This window comes from Mytilus edulis, chromosome 12, assembly GCF_963676685.1.
Source record: "Mytilus edulis chromosome 12, xbMytEdul2.2, whole genome shotgun sequence".
In the NCBI taxonomy this organism is placed as follows: Eukaryota; Metazoa; Mollusca; class Bivalvia; order Mytilida; family Mytilidae; genus Mytilus; species Mytilus edulis.
Window position 1 is genome coordinate 27,193,519 of NC_092355.1, and position 17,164 is coordinate 27,210,682.

Sequence of the window (17,164 nt, forward strand, 5' to 3'; positions counted from 1 at the left end):
ACAAATAATTTGTTTTTGACCCTGAGAAAAAAAATTGTTTGTTTCACCATCAGCTGCCACTATATGTAATGCTAAAATTGAAATGAAAGAAAAAAATGTTTTCGACTTGTCTCCAAAAAATATTGTCTTTCGCCGAAGGAAAAAAATCCATAGCCCCCCCTCCCGAAAATCAAATGTTTGCTGCCTTAGGCATGTGTGGATAACTTTTATTCTTTAATAGTTAGTTTAAATAATTGTATACATTTATTTACATAAATCTTTATGAAACCAGTTTTTGACAACTATTATTATAAAAGTTTAAATGACCTTTCAAAAAGTGTTTTCTTTTTAATTATTTTATGTCATTTACGTTTCACTAAATAAATATCTGTTCACGTTGCAATGATCACAAATTAACCAAATATTTGGATTTTTTTCGTGAATTATTTGTCGTAACTTATTGTAAAAAGTTGTATGTGTTCCTGTTTTCTCCTATTTTGCGCACATATACTGTCAGTCGAAATAGAAGGTACAATGATGTATTTTTAGTTTATTCTATTTTTAGATCATGTTATTACTACGCATATGGGCACTATTGCCATGATTACCTGAGGGCACCGATTACCTCAGGGCATACAGCAGCGGACCTAACTTCTACCTGCTTGTACTCTGACCAAAATTTAACCTTTACCTAGAAAATGGTCACGTAAACATCGCTGGGGAAAAACAATGCACAGAAAGACAAGTGCGTTGTTTAATTTACAAATATTTTTATTTTTAAACGAGAGAAAGCTTAAGGAAAATGGACGATAACGCGAGGAAAATCCTTAGGCTGCCGCGACCACGTACTAGTGTTCTATGGGATGGCCATCTCAGTCATATGGTTGCTGGTGTTTCAGGGGGAGTAGTGGCTACACTAGTTTTGCATCCTCTGGATTTAGTTAAAATTAGATTTCAAGGTTGGTACATTGCTGTTTACATTATTATGCACGGTTAGTGTTATTATGATACATTGACATAATTTTGTACCTGTTTTATATTTTGATGATGCAACTATATAGCTATAATTTTGGCATTCACATTCAGATCCAAAAGTTATACAAGAAAAATTGCAAAAAGATCTCAATCAAGGACTAAAATGGAGCAATGATTGGAGAATGAAACTTAGCATTAAAAAAACAGAGTACAGTATATATTCAGTAAAGAAAAAAATAAAGTCCAAAATATCAAACTAAAGCTTGGTAACACAATTCTAAAATACAACCCTAATCCAGTAATACTTGGATTAAAATTGGATGAACAATTAAATTTCAATAGCCACATAGAATCTACAGTGAAGAAAGCCAAAAGATCTTTAGGAATTTACAATTATTAAAGAGAAATCAACAGGTTGGGAACAAACCCCCTGTAGTGTATGGTAATTATACCTTTATAGAGGGATAAACCTTCTAAAGAGGGATAAAATTATTTCTTCTTCTCTTCTTCTTCTTCTTCCATATAAGAGTTGGGTTCCTTGAATGAAACGTTTAAACTCTGCGGGACTACGCTTGGTGACATTAAATATCTAGTCCCCTAAGGCTATATACAGTATTTACAATAAAATCAGGTTGTTACGGTTAAAATTATGTACAATCGTCCAGTCTGGTATTAATGTGTTGTCTGTAGCCCTGAGCGGAAATCTTCAACTGATCCCGATTCAGCAACCCTGGCAGGTAATGTATTCCATTCCATGATTGTTCTTGGAAAGAAGGAGTTCCTGTAGACATCACTGGTGACCCTTTGTTGGTAAAACTTGTGTCCTCCACGAGTTCTACTGTCGCCACCTTTGAGGTAAGTACTCTTGTTGATGTCTATCAGCTCATTCTGGATACGATAGAGCATGCATAGCCTGTTGTCACGGCGTCTCGTCTGTAATGTGTCCCATTTTAGATCTTCTAACATGGTAGTGACGCACCCTGGTGTGCGTGATGTGTAGTCATTATAGACGAATCTAGCAGCTCTCCTCTGTATGAGTTCTAGTGTGTTGATGCTTGCTTGGTTGGTTGGGTCCCATATAGTAGAAGCATACTCTATGACAGGTCGCACGAGTGTTGTATAGCCAGCAGCCTTTACTTTCCTTGTACATTCTTTTAGGTTTCGTTTAACAAACCCAAGTGTTCGGTTACCCTTTGCTGTTACACTCTGGATATGTTTGTTCCATGAGAGATTGTTTGATATTGACACTCCCAAGTACTTGGCACTATCTACTGGTTCGAGTATGTGTCCATGCAGAGTGTATGGGTATTGTATTGGTTCTTTGTTCTTTGGTGGTATGCGGATAATATTGCATTTTGTTGGATTGAATCTCATCATCCATGTTTTTTCCCAATTTTCTAACGCTTCAAGGTCTTTCTGAAGTTGTTCTGTATCTTTGGCGTTACTAATTTCCCTGTACAATAGACTGTCATCAGCAAAGAGGCGGACGTCTGATTGAGTATATCCGGGCATGTCATTGATGTATGTTAGGAACAATAAAGGACCTAGTACTGTGCCCTGGAAAAGTGACAGCTATCATCAAACCATTAACGAAATCAAAGGGAAAATAAAAAATTTAAACGAACATGGAATTTTAATCAACTTAAACTGGACACCAGGACATGCCAACACAAAAGAAGCTGCTAAAGAAGCAGAAACACTAGCAGTTGATGACATACATGTAGTATTTTACAAATCAAGATGTAAAAAAAGCAACTAGAAATTCAGTTACAAAAAAATGGCAATGCAGATGGGAAAACAGTAATGCTGGACGTCATTATTTCAGATTTTATCCTAAAGTAAAAAAAGACTTTCAGTCAAAAAAAATGTACAACATAATCAACAGTTTACGAACAGGTTATTCTGAATTAAATGCATACCAACTTATAATAAATCAGTACATCAACTCGGAAACCTGTGATCATGGTACGGTGATCACTGCAAACAAAAAGAAAATGTACAACACTACCTTTTTCGAATGTGATCTGTATTCAGATGCCAGAGACAAATTATTTCATCAAATCTACTTCATAACAAGAAAAATTCCAACAGATTTAGACTATTTATTAACAATCAATTTGCCAAATGCAGAAAATATCACTCATAAACTATTAGCGGAGTACATAGAGGAAACAATCCGTTTTAATGGATAATTTGATACAAATTTCTTTTAATTTTTATTACTTTTTAATTTTTCATGTCATTTCCATTACCTAATTAACAATTTTTTTTATTTTTTTCACTTCATACATTGATTCTTTAATATTTTTAAAGCGCCACCTACAATATCTAAGTACAACATGGTACAAAGGAGTAACTACATTAGTGATAATAATTTTACAAGAGAGGATAATTTACAAGAGAGATTACTCTGTCATCACGACAAAGATTGAAGATTGAAGATAACTTATAGTTCTTATCTGTTACTATACATTGCACTTTACTAATAGTTATGCAATATATTGTTCTGGGGGGAGGGGGGGCAAGGGGTGTTTGGCACTTCCTATATACAAGCTGTGGTGGTCTTCTATTTTGTTGAATATATTAATATGAAATGCTAAATTCATGTTGTCTTTTTTCAGTCAGTGAAGGAACAGCTGGTGGAAATGTCGTTGGAGCTGCTCGACCAGAATATAAAGGCATTGTCGATGCATTTAGATCCATCAAACAGAGTCAGGGAATGATTGGATTGTACCAGGGTGTGACACCAAATGTATGGGGAGCTGGACTCTCTTGGGGTCTCTACTTTTTCTTGTAAGAAATGTATTTAATAGTGGGATTTTACCTTCAGAAATAGAAGTAGTGATAATTATATAACATTGTCGTAATAAGAAAACAAAACGAAATGAAAATCCGTAAACATATTTTGCCCTACTTCTTAGTTCTTGTTATAATACATGTAGCATGCAAACCAAATTTGTGTTAAACCTTATGTTTGAACTTTTTAGTATTTAAGTACATTGTACATATATATTATTGATTATGTGAAGATATTTAAATAAAATTGAGAATGGAAATGGGGAATGTGTCAAAGAGACAACAACCCGACCAAATAAAAAACAACAGCAGAGGGTCACCAACAGGTCTCCAATGCAGCGAGAAACTCCAGCACCCGGAGGCGTCCCTCAGCTGGCCCCTAAACAAATATATACTAGTCCAGTGATAATGAACGCCATACTAATTTCCAAATTGTACACAAGAAACTAAAATTAAAATAATACAAGACTAACAAAGGCCAGAGGCTCCTGACTTGGGACAGGCGCAAAAATGCGGCGGGGTTAAACATGTTTGTGAGATCTCAACCCTCCCCCTATACCTCAAACCAATGTAGAAAAGCAAACGCATAACAATACGCACATTAAAATCAGTTCAAGAGAAGTCCGAGTCTGATGTAAGAAGATGTAACCAAAGAAAATAAACAAAATGACAATAATACATGAATAACAACAGACTACTAGCAGTTAACTGACATGCCAGCTCCAGACTTCAATTAAACTGACTGAAAGATTATGATTTCATCATATGAACATCAGGCTCAATCCTTCCCGTTAGGGGTTTAGTATCATACCATCATAACATATACATGTATGAGAAGAACATAACCCGTGTCATGCCAACAACTGTTTTTAGAATAAATGTGTTTAGTTCCGATGCAAAGACCTTATCAGTGACTCAATATTAACGCCAAAATATGCAATCTTTAATGACTTGACAACAGTATCGTAATTATATCCCTTCTTAATAAGTCTATTCAAAGGTTTTGTAAGTTTCTGAGGTGAATACTGACACCTTTGTGCTTTATAAAAAATTGGATGTGAAATACCTGAACGTATTAGAAGTTGGATTTGATTTCCAACAGCTTTTTTAAGCTCTTAAATAAGGCCAGAATTTTTTAATTTGTTGGTTTACGGATCCGCCGATCCGATTTTGCCGATTTCCAGAATAAAAATAAAATTCACTTTTCATGCTTTTTTATTCCCGCCGACCGTAACAAATGCATTATCCCTAAAAAATAATTAAAATACTCGTTTTTTTATGAAATGAAATGCATATCACTATCAAAATTGATAACACTTTCTGTAGTGAAAAAATAAAGTCTTCCAGTTTACGTTTCTAAAAATAGACAAATCAATTATAACTGAAATTGAAATGTGGTTTGCACAAATAATTTTGCGAAACAAAACCTGTGTTTAAAACCAATTACAAAATCAATTCGTTTACCGTATTTGTCATCAGTCCGTAAGATGCATCATCTGATAGAAATAGACTTGTCCAAATGTGGACAGGTAGAAAACGTCAAGTTAGTTAAAGTACTAAATATTCACAAATCATTTGAAATTTTCTTGCTTCATAGATCATTAAAAAATATCGTCCATTTGGCCAAAAAAACGGGAATGCATGACAACAGATTAATCCGATATTATCGTTTTTCCAGTGGACGAGTCCATTACGTTTGTTGACATGTGTGTTGAAACTTATTTTCGTACGACGTTTTTACATTTTTTCTTCTTTATCAGTTTTCGTGCTTGAAGATCGTAATTCACCAAGCCCACCAAGTTATCGGGAATTGATTAAGAGCTACACGAATCTGTTTTTCATGTTTGTGAAATGACGATATCCGTGCAGTTCCCGTCCACTTTTTGTTTACAGGAAATTATTAGAATGTCATGCGATGTTTATGACAGCTGATTTCATCGAACTAAAATCTAAGAAATGATGACAAAATAGCATATTTTTTTTCTTTTTTTTGCTGACCGACCGACCCGACTTTTTCATTGGTAAAATCCGTAAACCAACAAATTAAAAAACCCTGGCCTAAGGTCTTTATTCACTGTTGGGGGCTATACAAATGTATGTATATTGCAATCATCTAAGATTCTTGTCTGTTAAAAGTGGTTTAACAAAATTTGTAGCCACATCTTTCTCATTAACTATTTACTGAACAGAATGACTTCATATTTGGTTATTAAGTAAGAAAGTGCATATAAAGTATGAAGTTAAAGAGCATCGAAGACCCAAAAAAGAGATTTAACAGTCTAATTATAAACAAAAAATGTGAAAAAACATATATGTCAACTAAAAATGTATATCCAAGCTAAAATCTTCATTGCAATGAAAGTTTTTTACTTTGATCACCAAAATCAGCTTAAGAATATAAGTCAGGAGGAGGGAGGAAACAAAGAACTATTTGTTTATTTATATTTATTTCAGTTATAATGGTGTAAAAACATGGATGCAGGATGGAAATACTCAAAAATCTTTGGGACCTCTTAAAAACATGCTGGCAGCTTCTGAAGCAGGTAAGTGAAAATATTATAGGGTTATTGCATGAATATTGTCCGAGGTCCCGTTATATTGTAAGAGCTTGCGAGTGCAATATATATTCTACAAGGGACAATATTCCCCAATATTCATGCAATAACCCTTTTATTGTATAGTGATATAATATTTGAAAGTAAGAATTGGTTTAAACTAAAATTTTGTCGTTGATGACGTCGTAAATTTTGAAGATTTATTGAACTAGTGCAATATTGAAATTTATTGCATGCTAACTTTTGGTTACTTTCTGTGGGAAATATTATACTGCTATGCAATAAACTAAACTTATGTTGGGAATCCTGAAACTACTATAAACATGCTAGAAGATACTAAAGGTAGTGAGTGTAATAACATCAATAGGTTTGAATGAATACATTGGCTCTCAGTCTTACGTAATGTGTAAGTGGGGGAAGCTTTGTCTCAAGAACACACATTCTGCTTTAAATGATCTCTGAATATTCCTTTCTGAAACTTTAATCAATTTATATACTATAACGACAGAAATTATTGTGTGCATTTGTTATTGTGATAGTGTTAGGTAAGACTTTAATAAGATTTTAGTTTTTGCGATATTGAGAAAAATCTGTTTAATTCATAAAAAAAATTCATTCTGAGAGTTGAAATTATTGCCATTATACAATGTACATGTATAACTCAGGGGCAGATCCAGTCATTTCAAAAAGCAGGGGTTCCTAACTCAGGACAAAGGGGGGTTCCAACCAAGGTTCCGGAAATTTTTTCAACCTAATTTCGGTCATTTTCATTTAACTTAAAAGTTGGTGCCCCTTTTCAAAAACATAATAAGATTGTCAAAATCTCATTACTGCATGAGTATGCTCATACTCATAGCATCAACGAACTTGTTTCACTGTTGCATCGCATTTACTTCATGATTTATCCTTCCATTTTCCTAAAAATCGATCAAGAGCAATTAAGGAAGGCAACAGTTTAAAAATAAAATGATTTTAATGACTCAAAATGATAATTTTCTCAGTCATGGCTTACGTTTCTTTCGATTCTGAAGTCGAAATTAAACCCGGATGTAATGCGATAATACTAAAACGAACAATGCCGGACTCATTTCCGGGATTAGTTTTGTTGATCAAATTCACAGGAAAACATCTGCTTTTTGATGTTTTACCTTTAATAATGTAAGAATATTAATGAAAATAGTTGCACTTGCTTTATTTAGCATGTAGCAATTTTAAATTTACGATTTAGTGTCAAATCTGCGGAAGAGAATTTCAGGCATGCGTATTACATAGTAAACAAAGCATGTGTGTTAGTAGTGAAAAAAATCTTTTTTTTACGTAAATTAAATCAAGTTTTAACTAAATTTTAATCATAATTGATAATTGTCTTAGCTGGAAAGTAATTAAATAATGAAGACAGTTGGTATGATTTTAATTTCTTTATAATTTGGAGCTTGTGATTAATAGTCTGGTGTGAATTAAAAACACAGGTAAAGAGATTAGCAATCATTAGCCAATAGCTCCCCGAGGCATTAATATAGTTATTAGGAGGACCCTCAGGATTATAACACTTTACTGGAGTGGCAGTTTAATTACATAAAATCGATAAGAAAACAAAAACATGTTCAATATGGTGATTATGAAACTCGATCTCAACGAAATCGGTCATGTCTGGCATATATGACCGTTTCCAGACCCTTGGTTCCAACTACATGTCCCCATTCAAATGCATTGATCGTCCCATAAAAAGGGAGGGTCCAAACCCCCAGAACCCCCTGGATTGGCCACTGTAACTCTTCGCATAGCCATTATACAATGTATAAACATCGCAATAATTTCTGAATTTACAGTATTTCTGAACTTTTTATTCCATTATTAATTTGTTTCATTTTACAGATAGGGATGAAACTGTATATTCTGTAAAACTGTTATAGATTATTTAATCTACAATATATGTCCATTAATATGTTGCTTTTGTTATTTTTCAGGACTTTTAACACTATTCCTAACAAATCCAATATGGGTGACCAAAACAAGAATGTGTTTACAGTATGAGGGGAATTCCCCGAAGACCAACGGCAACACTTATTACAAAGGAATGTTAGATGGTTTACTGAAAATCTATAAATACGAAGGGATTAGAGGTTTATATCGGGTATGGTTATGTAATATAACTGTTTTTTCTAAAACAATATTTTAAGGAATTAAAGCTTGTAATTTAAAGGTTCAACTAGTTCGTAAATATTCCCTTTACCACCCTACAATACTGTGCTCTTATAAATATTCCCTTTACCACCCTATATCACTGTGCTCTTATGAAAAGTTCACATTTATTTTGAAATTTGGAGCCTTTAAAAAATATTTCAATTTTGATCAGTTCATGAGGAATATTTTCCAAACTCTTGACATGGTTAAACTTGTGGAAAAGGGGAGATAATTCATATTTCACTGGCTATAGCCTCTTATGATCTTTGTTTAAAAGCTCATTTATTTTTAAAAAGTTTTGTAACTAAGCAAATAAATCCCATATCACTTCATATGCAGTCTCATTCTGATGGCTGTTCTATTAAGCAGAAAGCAAGCTTCTGAGGTTACATTGGCAGTTATATAATTATTTCAAAGGGAGATAATTGACTGTCTCTTCAAATTATTGGAAAAAGCAAAGAAGAAAAACACATCTTAACTGGCAATTATAAATTTATATTCTAAAACATCTCTTCTGCAAGGTAATTTTTGAATCAGATAAACTTTCACCATATTTCTATTTCTCATTTTCATATTTCACACCTTCAAAAAATATTTTTTCACACAATCAAAATATACTATTTCACACCTTCAAAATATCATATTTCACACCTTTAAAATATCTGTGATATCTATATACTGTTGGTGACAAATTAGCAAGCATAAGTTCAATACATCACCATATAGTTAGATTGTACTTGCAAACTATCTGTAATACCAAAATTGTAATCATATTGATATTACTGTACTTCTATTTTTGTGCTTCTTGACAAAAAAAAAGTTTAGGGAAATTTATTGGTGCAAAATAATGTCTGGTCTTTAAATTTTTTTATTGATATGCAATGTGTACTAAAATGTTTTTTCAGGGTTTTGTACCAGGTATATTTGGAATCTCCCATGGTGCTTTGCAGTTTATGGCCTATGAAGAAATGAAGACTTTGTTTAACCAATACCTCAATAGACCAATAGATTATAGATTAGTAAGTACAATGGACAACTGTGGACCTAAAGTTAGTTTTTCTGATAAGAAAAGAAATCTTATTTATACATGTGAATATATATATAGTTTTGGGAGAGGTTTTGTTGATAACTTTAAGAACTGACAAAAAACTATTAGCATTGTCAGAAAAAAAGATGACTAAAAAATTGAAGAAAGTGCTTTTTTTGCCTGCCGTCTGCTTTTAAGAAAAAAACAGTGCCTTTGATTTCAAAAACACTTCTTGAATAACATATAGCTGTGATCTGTTGACAAAGAAATAATTTAATTTTGGATCTAACACATCTTCTGATAGGCTAACAGTGTTTTGTCTATCAGCTCATCGACATAATGTTGTCATGTGACCACGACGTCATCAACATTTTTTCATGACTTACAACGGCTTAAAATTGAATTTCGAATTAAATATGACAGTCATTCCTTAAATGAAATATTCTAACACTTGTGTTCTCTTTTCACAGGGCACTGCAGAGTATTTAACATTTGCAGCTTTATCTAAAATATTTGCTGCGACCCTTACATATCCCTACCAAGTAGTCCGGTCACGGCTACAGGACCAGCATCGTAGTTATAATGGTGTGATAGATGTTCTAAAACAAGTGTGGAGGTGTGTATAATGTCAAAGGTCAATTTGATACACATACTTTGCAACACTTTTACACAATCTTTCTTGCATTGTAATATATGAAAAAATTATCAACTATTTGTTAATTATAAACATGTCCTGTTTTTGAATTTAAATTTTTTGATAAATGCCTAAAATTTTATTCAACAATAAGTTTGCAGATATTTAACTTGTTTTACATTTAAAAAAAGGTATCGAAGACCATTCCAGTAAAATAAATATTTCTCCACATACAAATGTATTTTAAATGTTCACAAGAGTTATGTTATATTATGCAAAAAATTCAGTTCAGAACATGGCAAGGTTCACACAAAAAATAAGTTGATATGTTTGAAAAGTGTTGCATGGTAGTACTTCTTTCTTAAACATACTGCTATGGATTTATTTATTTTTTGTGGATACAAACTTTTGTGGAAATTTGATTTCATGGTTTTGGTAAAGTCTGCATGAAAATTTTCAAAGCCTATAGAGACACAAGAGAATTTGATGATTCTCTGGTTTAACATCAAATTGGTTGTTCACCTTTATCCACTAAATTCATGAAAATTTGTATCTCACAAATTATATTGAATTCAGCTTCATAACTGTTGATGGCAGGCTAGTCTATGATTTGATAACACTATTGCTGTATTATATATAGAGATGACAAGATTACATAACAAAAAAACTGGTCATCAAAACAAACTTGGGTATTAAATGAGAAGTTACCAATAAAAAATAGATCTGCATAGGGGAACAAAAATAATTAACATTCTTTTAGTTTTCAAAAGGATCGGAAACAAATGGGAATTACATAGTGTATTATATAAAAATGTATGCAATCAAATGATGAACACATACCATAAAAATTAGAAATCTTATGACAATTACGATAAAAATCAACACCAAAAAAATGTGTTTCATTCTGAATCAATATGTTGACGTCCTCTGGAATTCACCATTAGGGCTATTCCATTAAAATGTATGTGGGAGGGTAGGAAGGGAAATTTAGTTATTTAATGTGTCAGGGGTCTTTTTTTTTGTATTCCTCTATAACCATTATGCAAAATTATCTAAAAATGTTTTTTGATTGTAGGGATATTTTGAAAGCCCCTTCATACCCTCTCACATACATTTTAATGGAATAGCCCTAAATGTAATAAAAATACAGTTCTTGTTTTTACTAGTTTTGTAATTTGTATGCAAATAAATTAATAATGAATTTAAAATCTTGCTCCCATATATATCATTAAGTCTTTGGTGGATATATACCACATCTTATTATATTTATTTTTTTGACGAATTGTATATTATGTTTTTGTGTGCCTGGCATCATGCCATCTTGTTTAACACAGGTATGAAGGATTGGCGGGATTTTATAAAGGGTGTGGAGTGTACATGTGGCACGTTACTCCAAATGTAATGATTGTCTTTCTAATCATGGAAAAAATCACTAATCTGAAGAAAACAGAAGAGAGCCTGGAAAATAATTGGAGCTCGGACGATTGAAATTGAAGTCTTTCGGTAGGATGATCGTGATTCTACCTATTCACTGTGATAATGGTATCTCTGATATTATATCTGAAAGAAAACACTGTGAAAAATTTGACCACTCATGTTACTTTGAAGAGATACTTATTTTACCGAAAACAATATGTGCTGTTGTTCTTGAAGAGAAAGATCTGGTTTTCAAGCCTGTTAAAAGTGTTGTCAACAAGTGACAAACTGGACAAAAATAGGGCATGTAGTCTTTCATTTATAGCATTTCCAAAGAATAAAAGAGTTTTCTTTAAAATTTTGTGGCAACAATAGTACACATTAAAATATTTGTTTTTTGTGAAGAAAACGTACTGTCCGAACTCTCATTAATCGCATAGAAAATATAAGAACTTTCAATAAATTATTGTATAAAGGTTTTATTTCTTGGAAACTCACTATTTTTAAAATTCTCTATTAAAGAGTCTTAAGATTTTGTTTCATGGTGATTTTATTTTTTCAAGGTAAGTTAATGTATTTCTTTTTAAGAAAAACAATCATTTGGAAAAGGAATCATAAACTGTCTCTTGTTGTTGATGAAAAGCTATTTGATATACTAGTAAATAGCATTATTGAAAGGCTGTTTTCTATTAAGAAATAAAGAAAAATTGAGAATTTTGAGGAAGAATGTTAAAAAATTATATTTAATGTCAGCACTGCTGAGTATATAAAATGCCTTTCAACCCTGTTAAATCAATTGAAATGGATTTCTCTCTAGTTTCTATCTGCATATATCTGTTATTTTTTTCCCATATAAACATAAGTGTAAGGGTTGTTCCATTAAAACATGCATGGTACCCTGGGAAGGCATTTTGCAAATGAGATAACCATTTATAGAGACAATTTTATAATTTCTCTCACACTTTCACTGTACTTGACACACACTAACAGAGGTGATTCAGCAGTGTGTTTTGTGTATTCCCTGAGTTTTATGTATGTTTTTATGGAACAACACCAAAGAAATGTGTATTTTATCGAAAACATCCCTGTCTGTATTATTTATTGTCATTTTTTTCATGAGTTTACTTTGTAGCAAGTCTCACAAGTTATATTTATTGCTGGGTAGATACAACTGTTTAGTTGTTGCATTTATCCAAAGGATATCAATGTTTCAGTGATATTGTTGGCTTTTTTCAAAACTACCTCTACCCTTTTTATTGGGAAAATATGCATCATTTTTATCAAATTGGGAAATTTTTAATAAACCAAGAATTTGACTGGAACTTAAATTTGCAGGTAAACCCTCATTTGAAATAAGACCCATTATTCTCAGTGAGAATACATAAATAGACCCTCAAATCTGCGCATATAGTCATTTTAACAATGAAAAATGTTTAACAATAACTACTGAGACTGCACTGTTTGGGAAAAAAGTTGTCTTTTTGGGAATATTTTTAAGCCATTTTTTTTTCAAATTGGGATTTTTCTCCAGGGGAAAAAGCGTGTATTCTCCAGTACTTTAATGCAAACAATATCCTGTGTTTTCATTGTGGCTTTGTTTACAGAAGAGCCTGATATTAGGTATTTTGTGCAATTTTTGAAACTCATAGTGTTTTGCTTTTGAGTTATTCACTAAATGTTAATTGTTCAGCCTTATCTGATCTAAACTACTGTAAATTAAGAAATTATTGTAAGTAAGTAAGTAAGTAATGAATTTATTTAAAGAGGGTGACTCAATTAGCTTTCGCTAATCTACCTTGAGGCCCTCATTGCATGTATTTATTATTGAGATTTTGACATTTAAGACTAAAATGCAATTTTAATCTTTGCGATATTTGAAAAAAATCTTATTTGATTCATATAAAAAATTATCAAAATGCGAGTTGAAATTATTTGGATTAATATAACATTATAGCATTTCGTGATAATAAAAACATTGCAATAATTTCTTAATTTACAGTAAACAGGAAAAGAGAGGATATGGGCTGCATCTCTAAATAAAAACTCATATGAATTGATATGAATTGCAGATTATCCCAGTAAAAGCACTTTATAGCTGTCCTTAATATGTAATGAGTTTATTAAAGGTCTTCAGCTATAAACTGAACCTCACAAAGACAATCTCTTATACATACCTTACAGAAATCTGTTGTTAATAAGGACAATCAGATTTCATAATTTAAGAAATGTTGAACATTCCATGTTTTCAAGGCAGAATGATATTATGTATATATATTTGATGAAAAAGTGATTAAAAATTGTTACATTTTTTATCAGGAATGTGAGGTGATATTTATGTAAATATTTTAGTTATCATGGTATTTTTGTGTAAAATACAGACATATTGGGACCAGAATCTGAATGGTGTAGGTTGTTAATTTGAAGCAGCTTAATTATGTGATTTTGACCACTGGTCAAACCTCATTGTAGTGTTTTGTCTGTAAGTTAGAATGTATGTGCTTTTAGATCTGAAATTTAAGAGCAAAATAGTGTAAATGATGAAAGAGTGGTGTGAAAGGTTATATATAGAATACTGTGGATTGATTACGATTCTGGAACTAATTTTTGTATATTATTTTTTGGGTGAACTAGGAATTTAAGTTCAACAAAGGACACATTTTCTATGGATGTGTAAGCATGACTTTTGAAGTTATGAAATTCATGAAAAAAAAATACCAAGAAAAATAAATGAATGCACAGTATTGTATGTAATAGAACATGCATCATATGTTATATTTGTGAAAAATATGTTCCTAATAATTCTCTACTCTTGGAGCTGTTACCACTCTATTACTACTAAATGTTGTTCCAGAAAAAAATTCTTTGGAAGTGGTTTTATTTTATTTTTTTTCTTTCACTCCCAGCAACATAATTTTCTGTTCAGATTGTTCAATTGAAAATTTTCTGATTGCAAAATCAGAGGGATTTGAACATGAGTGGTTTAAAAAATCTCACAAAGAACATTTTCTGGAACAGCAATATTTTGTGACATAAAGTCAATGATTTGATGTTCGCAAATTTATTTGTACAGGGTAAATAATTTCATTTTTCAGTGAAGAAACATTTTGGTTTTTGCAGGTATGAAGGCTGGACAGGATTTTATAAAGGATTGAAACCCAATTTATTACGTGTGACACCAGCTTGCTGCATTACTTTTGTGGTATATGAAAATATAATTACATATTCTAAAAAAAGAAAGGAAAAAGAATCCAGGACAGAGCCAGATGTAGAAATCGATGAAAGTTGATCAATGCTTTAACATTGAAGATATTAAACATTATCCATTCAAGTGTAAATTTCCAAATATTTAGTTTTAAAGATTTTTTAAATGTGATAGTCATCCTTTTTTCCCAGTTTCATAAGCATTTATTCTTGCATTTTATTTTATTTTTATCAATACATATTCCAGTATGTGAGCTCTATCCCCCTTCTTATAAGGCCAACCCTCTAGAACTGAAAGACAGCATGTGATACAATATGGCCTTATAAGATGGGATATCATATTCCAGTACGTGAGCTGTATTCCAATTCTTACAAGGCCAAATCTCTGATATTGAAAGACGGCATGTTATACAAAAAGGCTTTGTAAGATAGGGTATCATCTTTTAGTGAGAGAGAGGAATATGTGAGTTGATAAGTAATTTATGTCCGTGTTAGTTGATATATTGTAAAGTGACTTTTTGTGAAGTTGAAAGTGATGGATGTTCTTGTTTACTTTTTTAAACTACTGAGATTTATTTTATGTGTTAAAATTGTATGTTGAAATGATAAACACTGATTTGTTTTGTTTGCTACGGCAAATAGAACTATAAAATTATGAAAACAACTTTAAGACTGTTTAGTTTTTAGTCCAGTATATAAACGCATCATAGATTGAAATTTTGTATTTGCACCAGACGCGTTTTATATACTAGTTCAGTGATAATGAACGCCATACTAAACTCCAAATTGTACACAAAAAGCTAAAATTAAAATAATACAAGACTAACAAAGGCCAGAGGCTCCTAACTTGGGACAGGCGCAAAACTGTGGCGGGGTTAAACATGTTTATGAGATCTCAACCCTCCACCTATACCTCTAGCCAATATAGAAAAGTAAACGCATAACAATACGCACATTAAAATTCAGTTCAAGAGAAGTCCGAGTCTGATGTCAGAACAAGTAACCAAAGAAAATAAACAAAATGACAATAATACATAAATAACAACAGACTACTAGCAGTTAACTGACATGCCAGCTCCAGACTTCAATTAAACTGATTGAAAGATTATGGTTTCATCATATGAGTATCAGACACAATCCTTCCCATTAGGGGTTTAGTATCATACCATCACAACATATATGAGAAGAACAAAACCCGTGTCATACCAACAACTTGTTTTTGAATAAATGTGTTTAGTTCTGATGCAAAAACCCTATAAGTGAATCAATATTAACACAACAATATGCAATCTTTAATGACATGACAACAGTATCGTAACTATATCCCTTCTTAATAAGTCTATTTAAAGCTTTTGTTAGTTTGTGAGGTGAATACTGACACTTTTGTGCTTTATATAGAATATTTCCATAAACAATTGGATGTGAAATTCCTGAACGTATAAGAAGTCTACATGTTGAGCTATATTTACGAATGATGTCCTTATACCGATGATAAAATTATTTAGTACATGTTTTGACTAGTTTGTGATATCGAAAACCCTGGTGTAATAATTTTTCAGTAATACATTTCTCTCGTTAAAATCTTAAAAAATTATTACCTACACGAGCGAATCGTACAAGTTGAGATATATAAACACCGGATATAGTTTACAAGTAAATGTTTTTATTTAGGTTTGGGAACGACTTATAATAAGTCAATAGTATTTGATATGCAGTTGTATTAGCATTGACACATCTCATTTACATGGGATTGTTTAGTCATGTAACTTGGACATGGTTCATTGACTTTAAATATTTGCAAAACTTATGTAAGATGTTAAAGTATTGCTATTTTGATTTGCAACATTTGCGTAATCAAAATTACAAAAAGGTGAGACATATATCTCTGTGATAGCAGTTTATTGTCTTTGAAGGTTCATCTGATCTCAACCCTATTTTCATGATGAGGTATATTTCTCAGATACTATAAGGGAGCTACCATTTGATTTTTATGGGGGGGCTAGAATGAAAAATTTTGTCCTGCATTTTTTTTTTAGCTGTAATCTCTGTCCTGCCTTTTTATTTTTCACTCTGTTCGGTCCTGCCTTTTTTTTTTTAGATTATCCTGACTTTTTTTTACCTAAATTGTCGTCCTGACTTTTTTTTTTGTTGCAAGTGTCTCATCCTGCCTTTTTTTTTTACTCAAAACTCCTGTCCTGCCTATTTTTTTCAAATTTCATCCTAGCCCCCCCCCCCCCCCCCCCCCCCCCTCATAAAAATCAAATGGTAGCCCCCTAAGCATAATGTCTACTGTATTTAGTATTAAGTTATATGGTTTACAGGTCTGTCTGGTAGGATTGTCTTATCTTGTCTCCATTTTCATTGTTAAAAAGTAAAAAAAAAGCGAGACTTTGATGT

The 17,164-nt window shown here is 32.0% G+C and overlaps 1 protein-coding gene across 3 annotated transcripts; it reads left to right on the forward strand.

The window, feature by feature from the left end:
• Positions 1 to 641: 641 nt before the first annotated feature.
• On the forward strand, positions 642 to 15,431 carry LOC139498182 (solute carrier family 25 member 32-like). Of its 3 annotated transcripts, XR_011657836.1 has the most exons (8): positions 642 to 938; positions 3,576 to 3,747; positions 6,205 to 6,293; positions 8,273 to 8,439; positions 9,395 to 9,508; positions 9,987 to 10,132; positions 11,485 to 13,277; positions 13,331 to 15,431. XR_011657836.1 is itself a non-coding variant. In XM_071286526.1 (7 exons), exons 1-7 carry the CDS (start codon positions 782 to 784, stop codon positions 11,636 to 11,638), a joined length of 999 nt encoding a protein of 332 aa, XP_071142627.1. In that variant the 5' UTR covers positions 642 to 781; the 3' UTR covers positions 11,639 to 15,431. The 3 variants fall into 3 exon arrangements, 2 of the variants coding, with proteins under 2 accessions (XP_071142627.1, XP_071142626.1); XM_071286526.1 differs by having other exon boundaries at positions 11,485 to 15,431; XM_071286525.1 differs by lacking the exon at positions 11,485 to 13,277 and having other exon boundaries at positions 14,684 to 15,431.
• Positions 15,432 to 17,164: the final 1,733 nt, after the last annotated feature.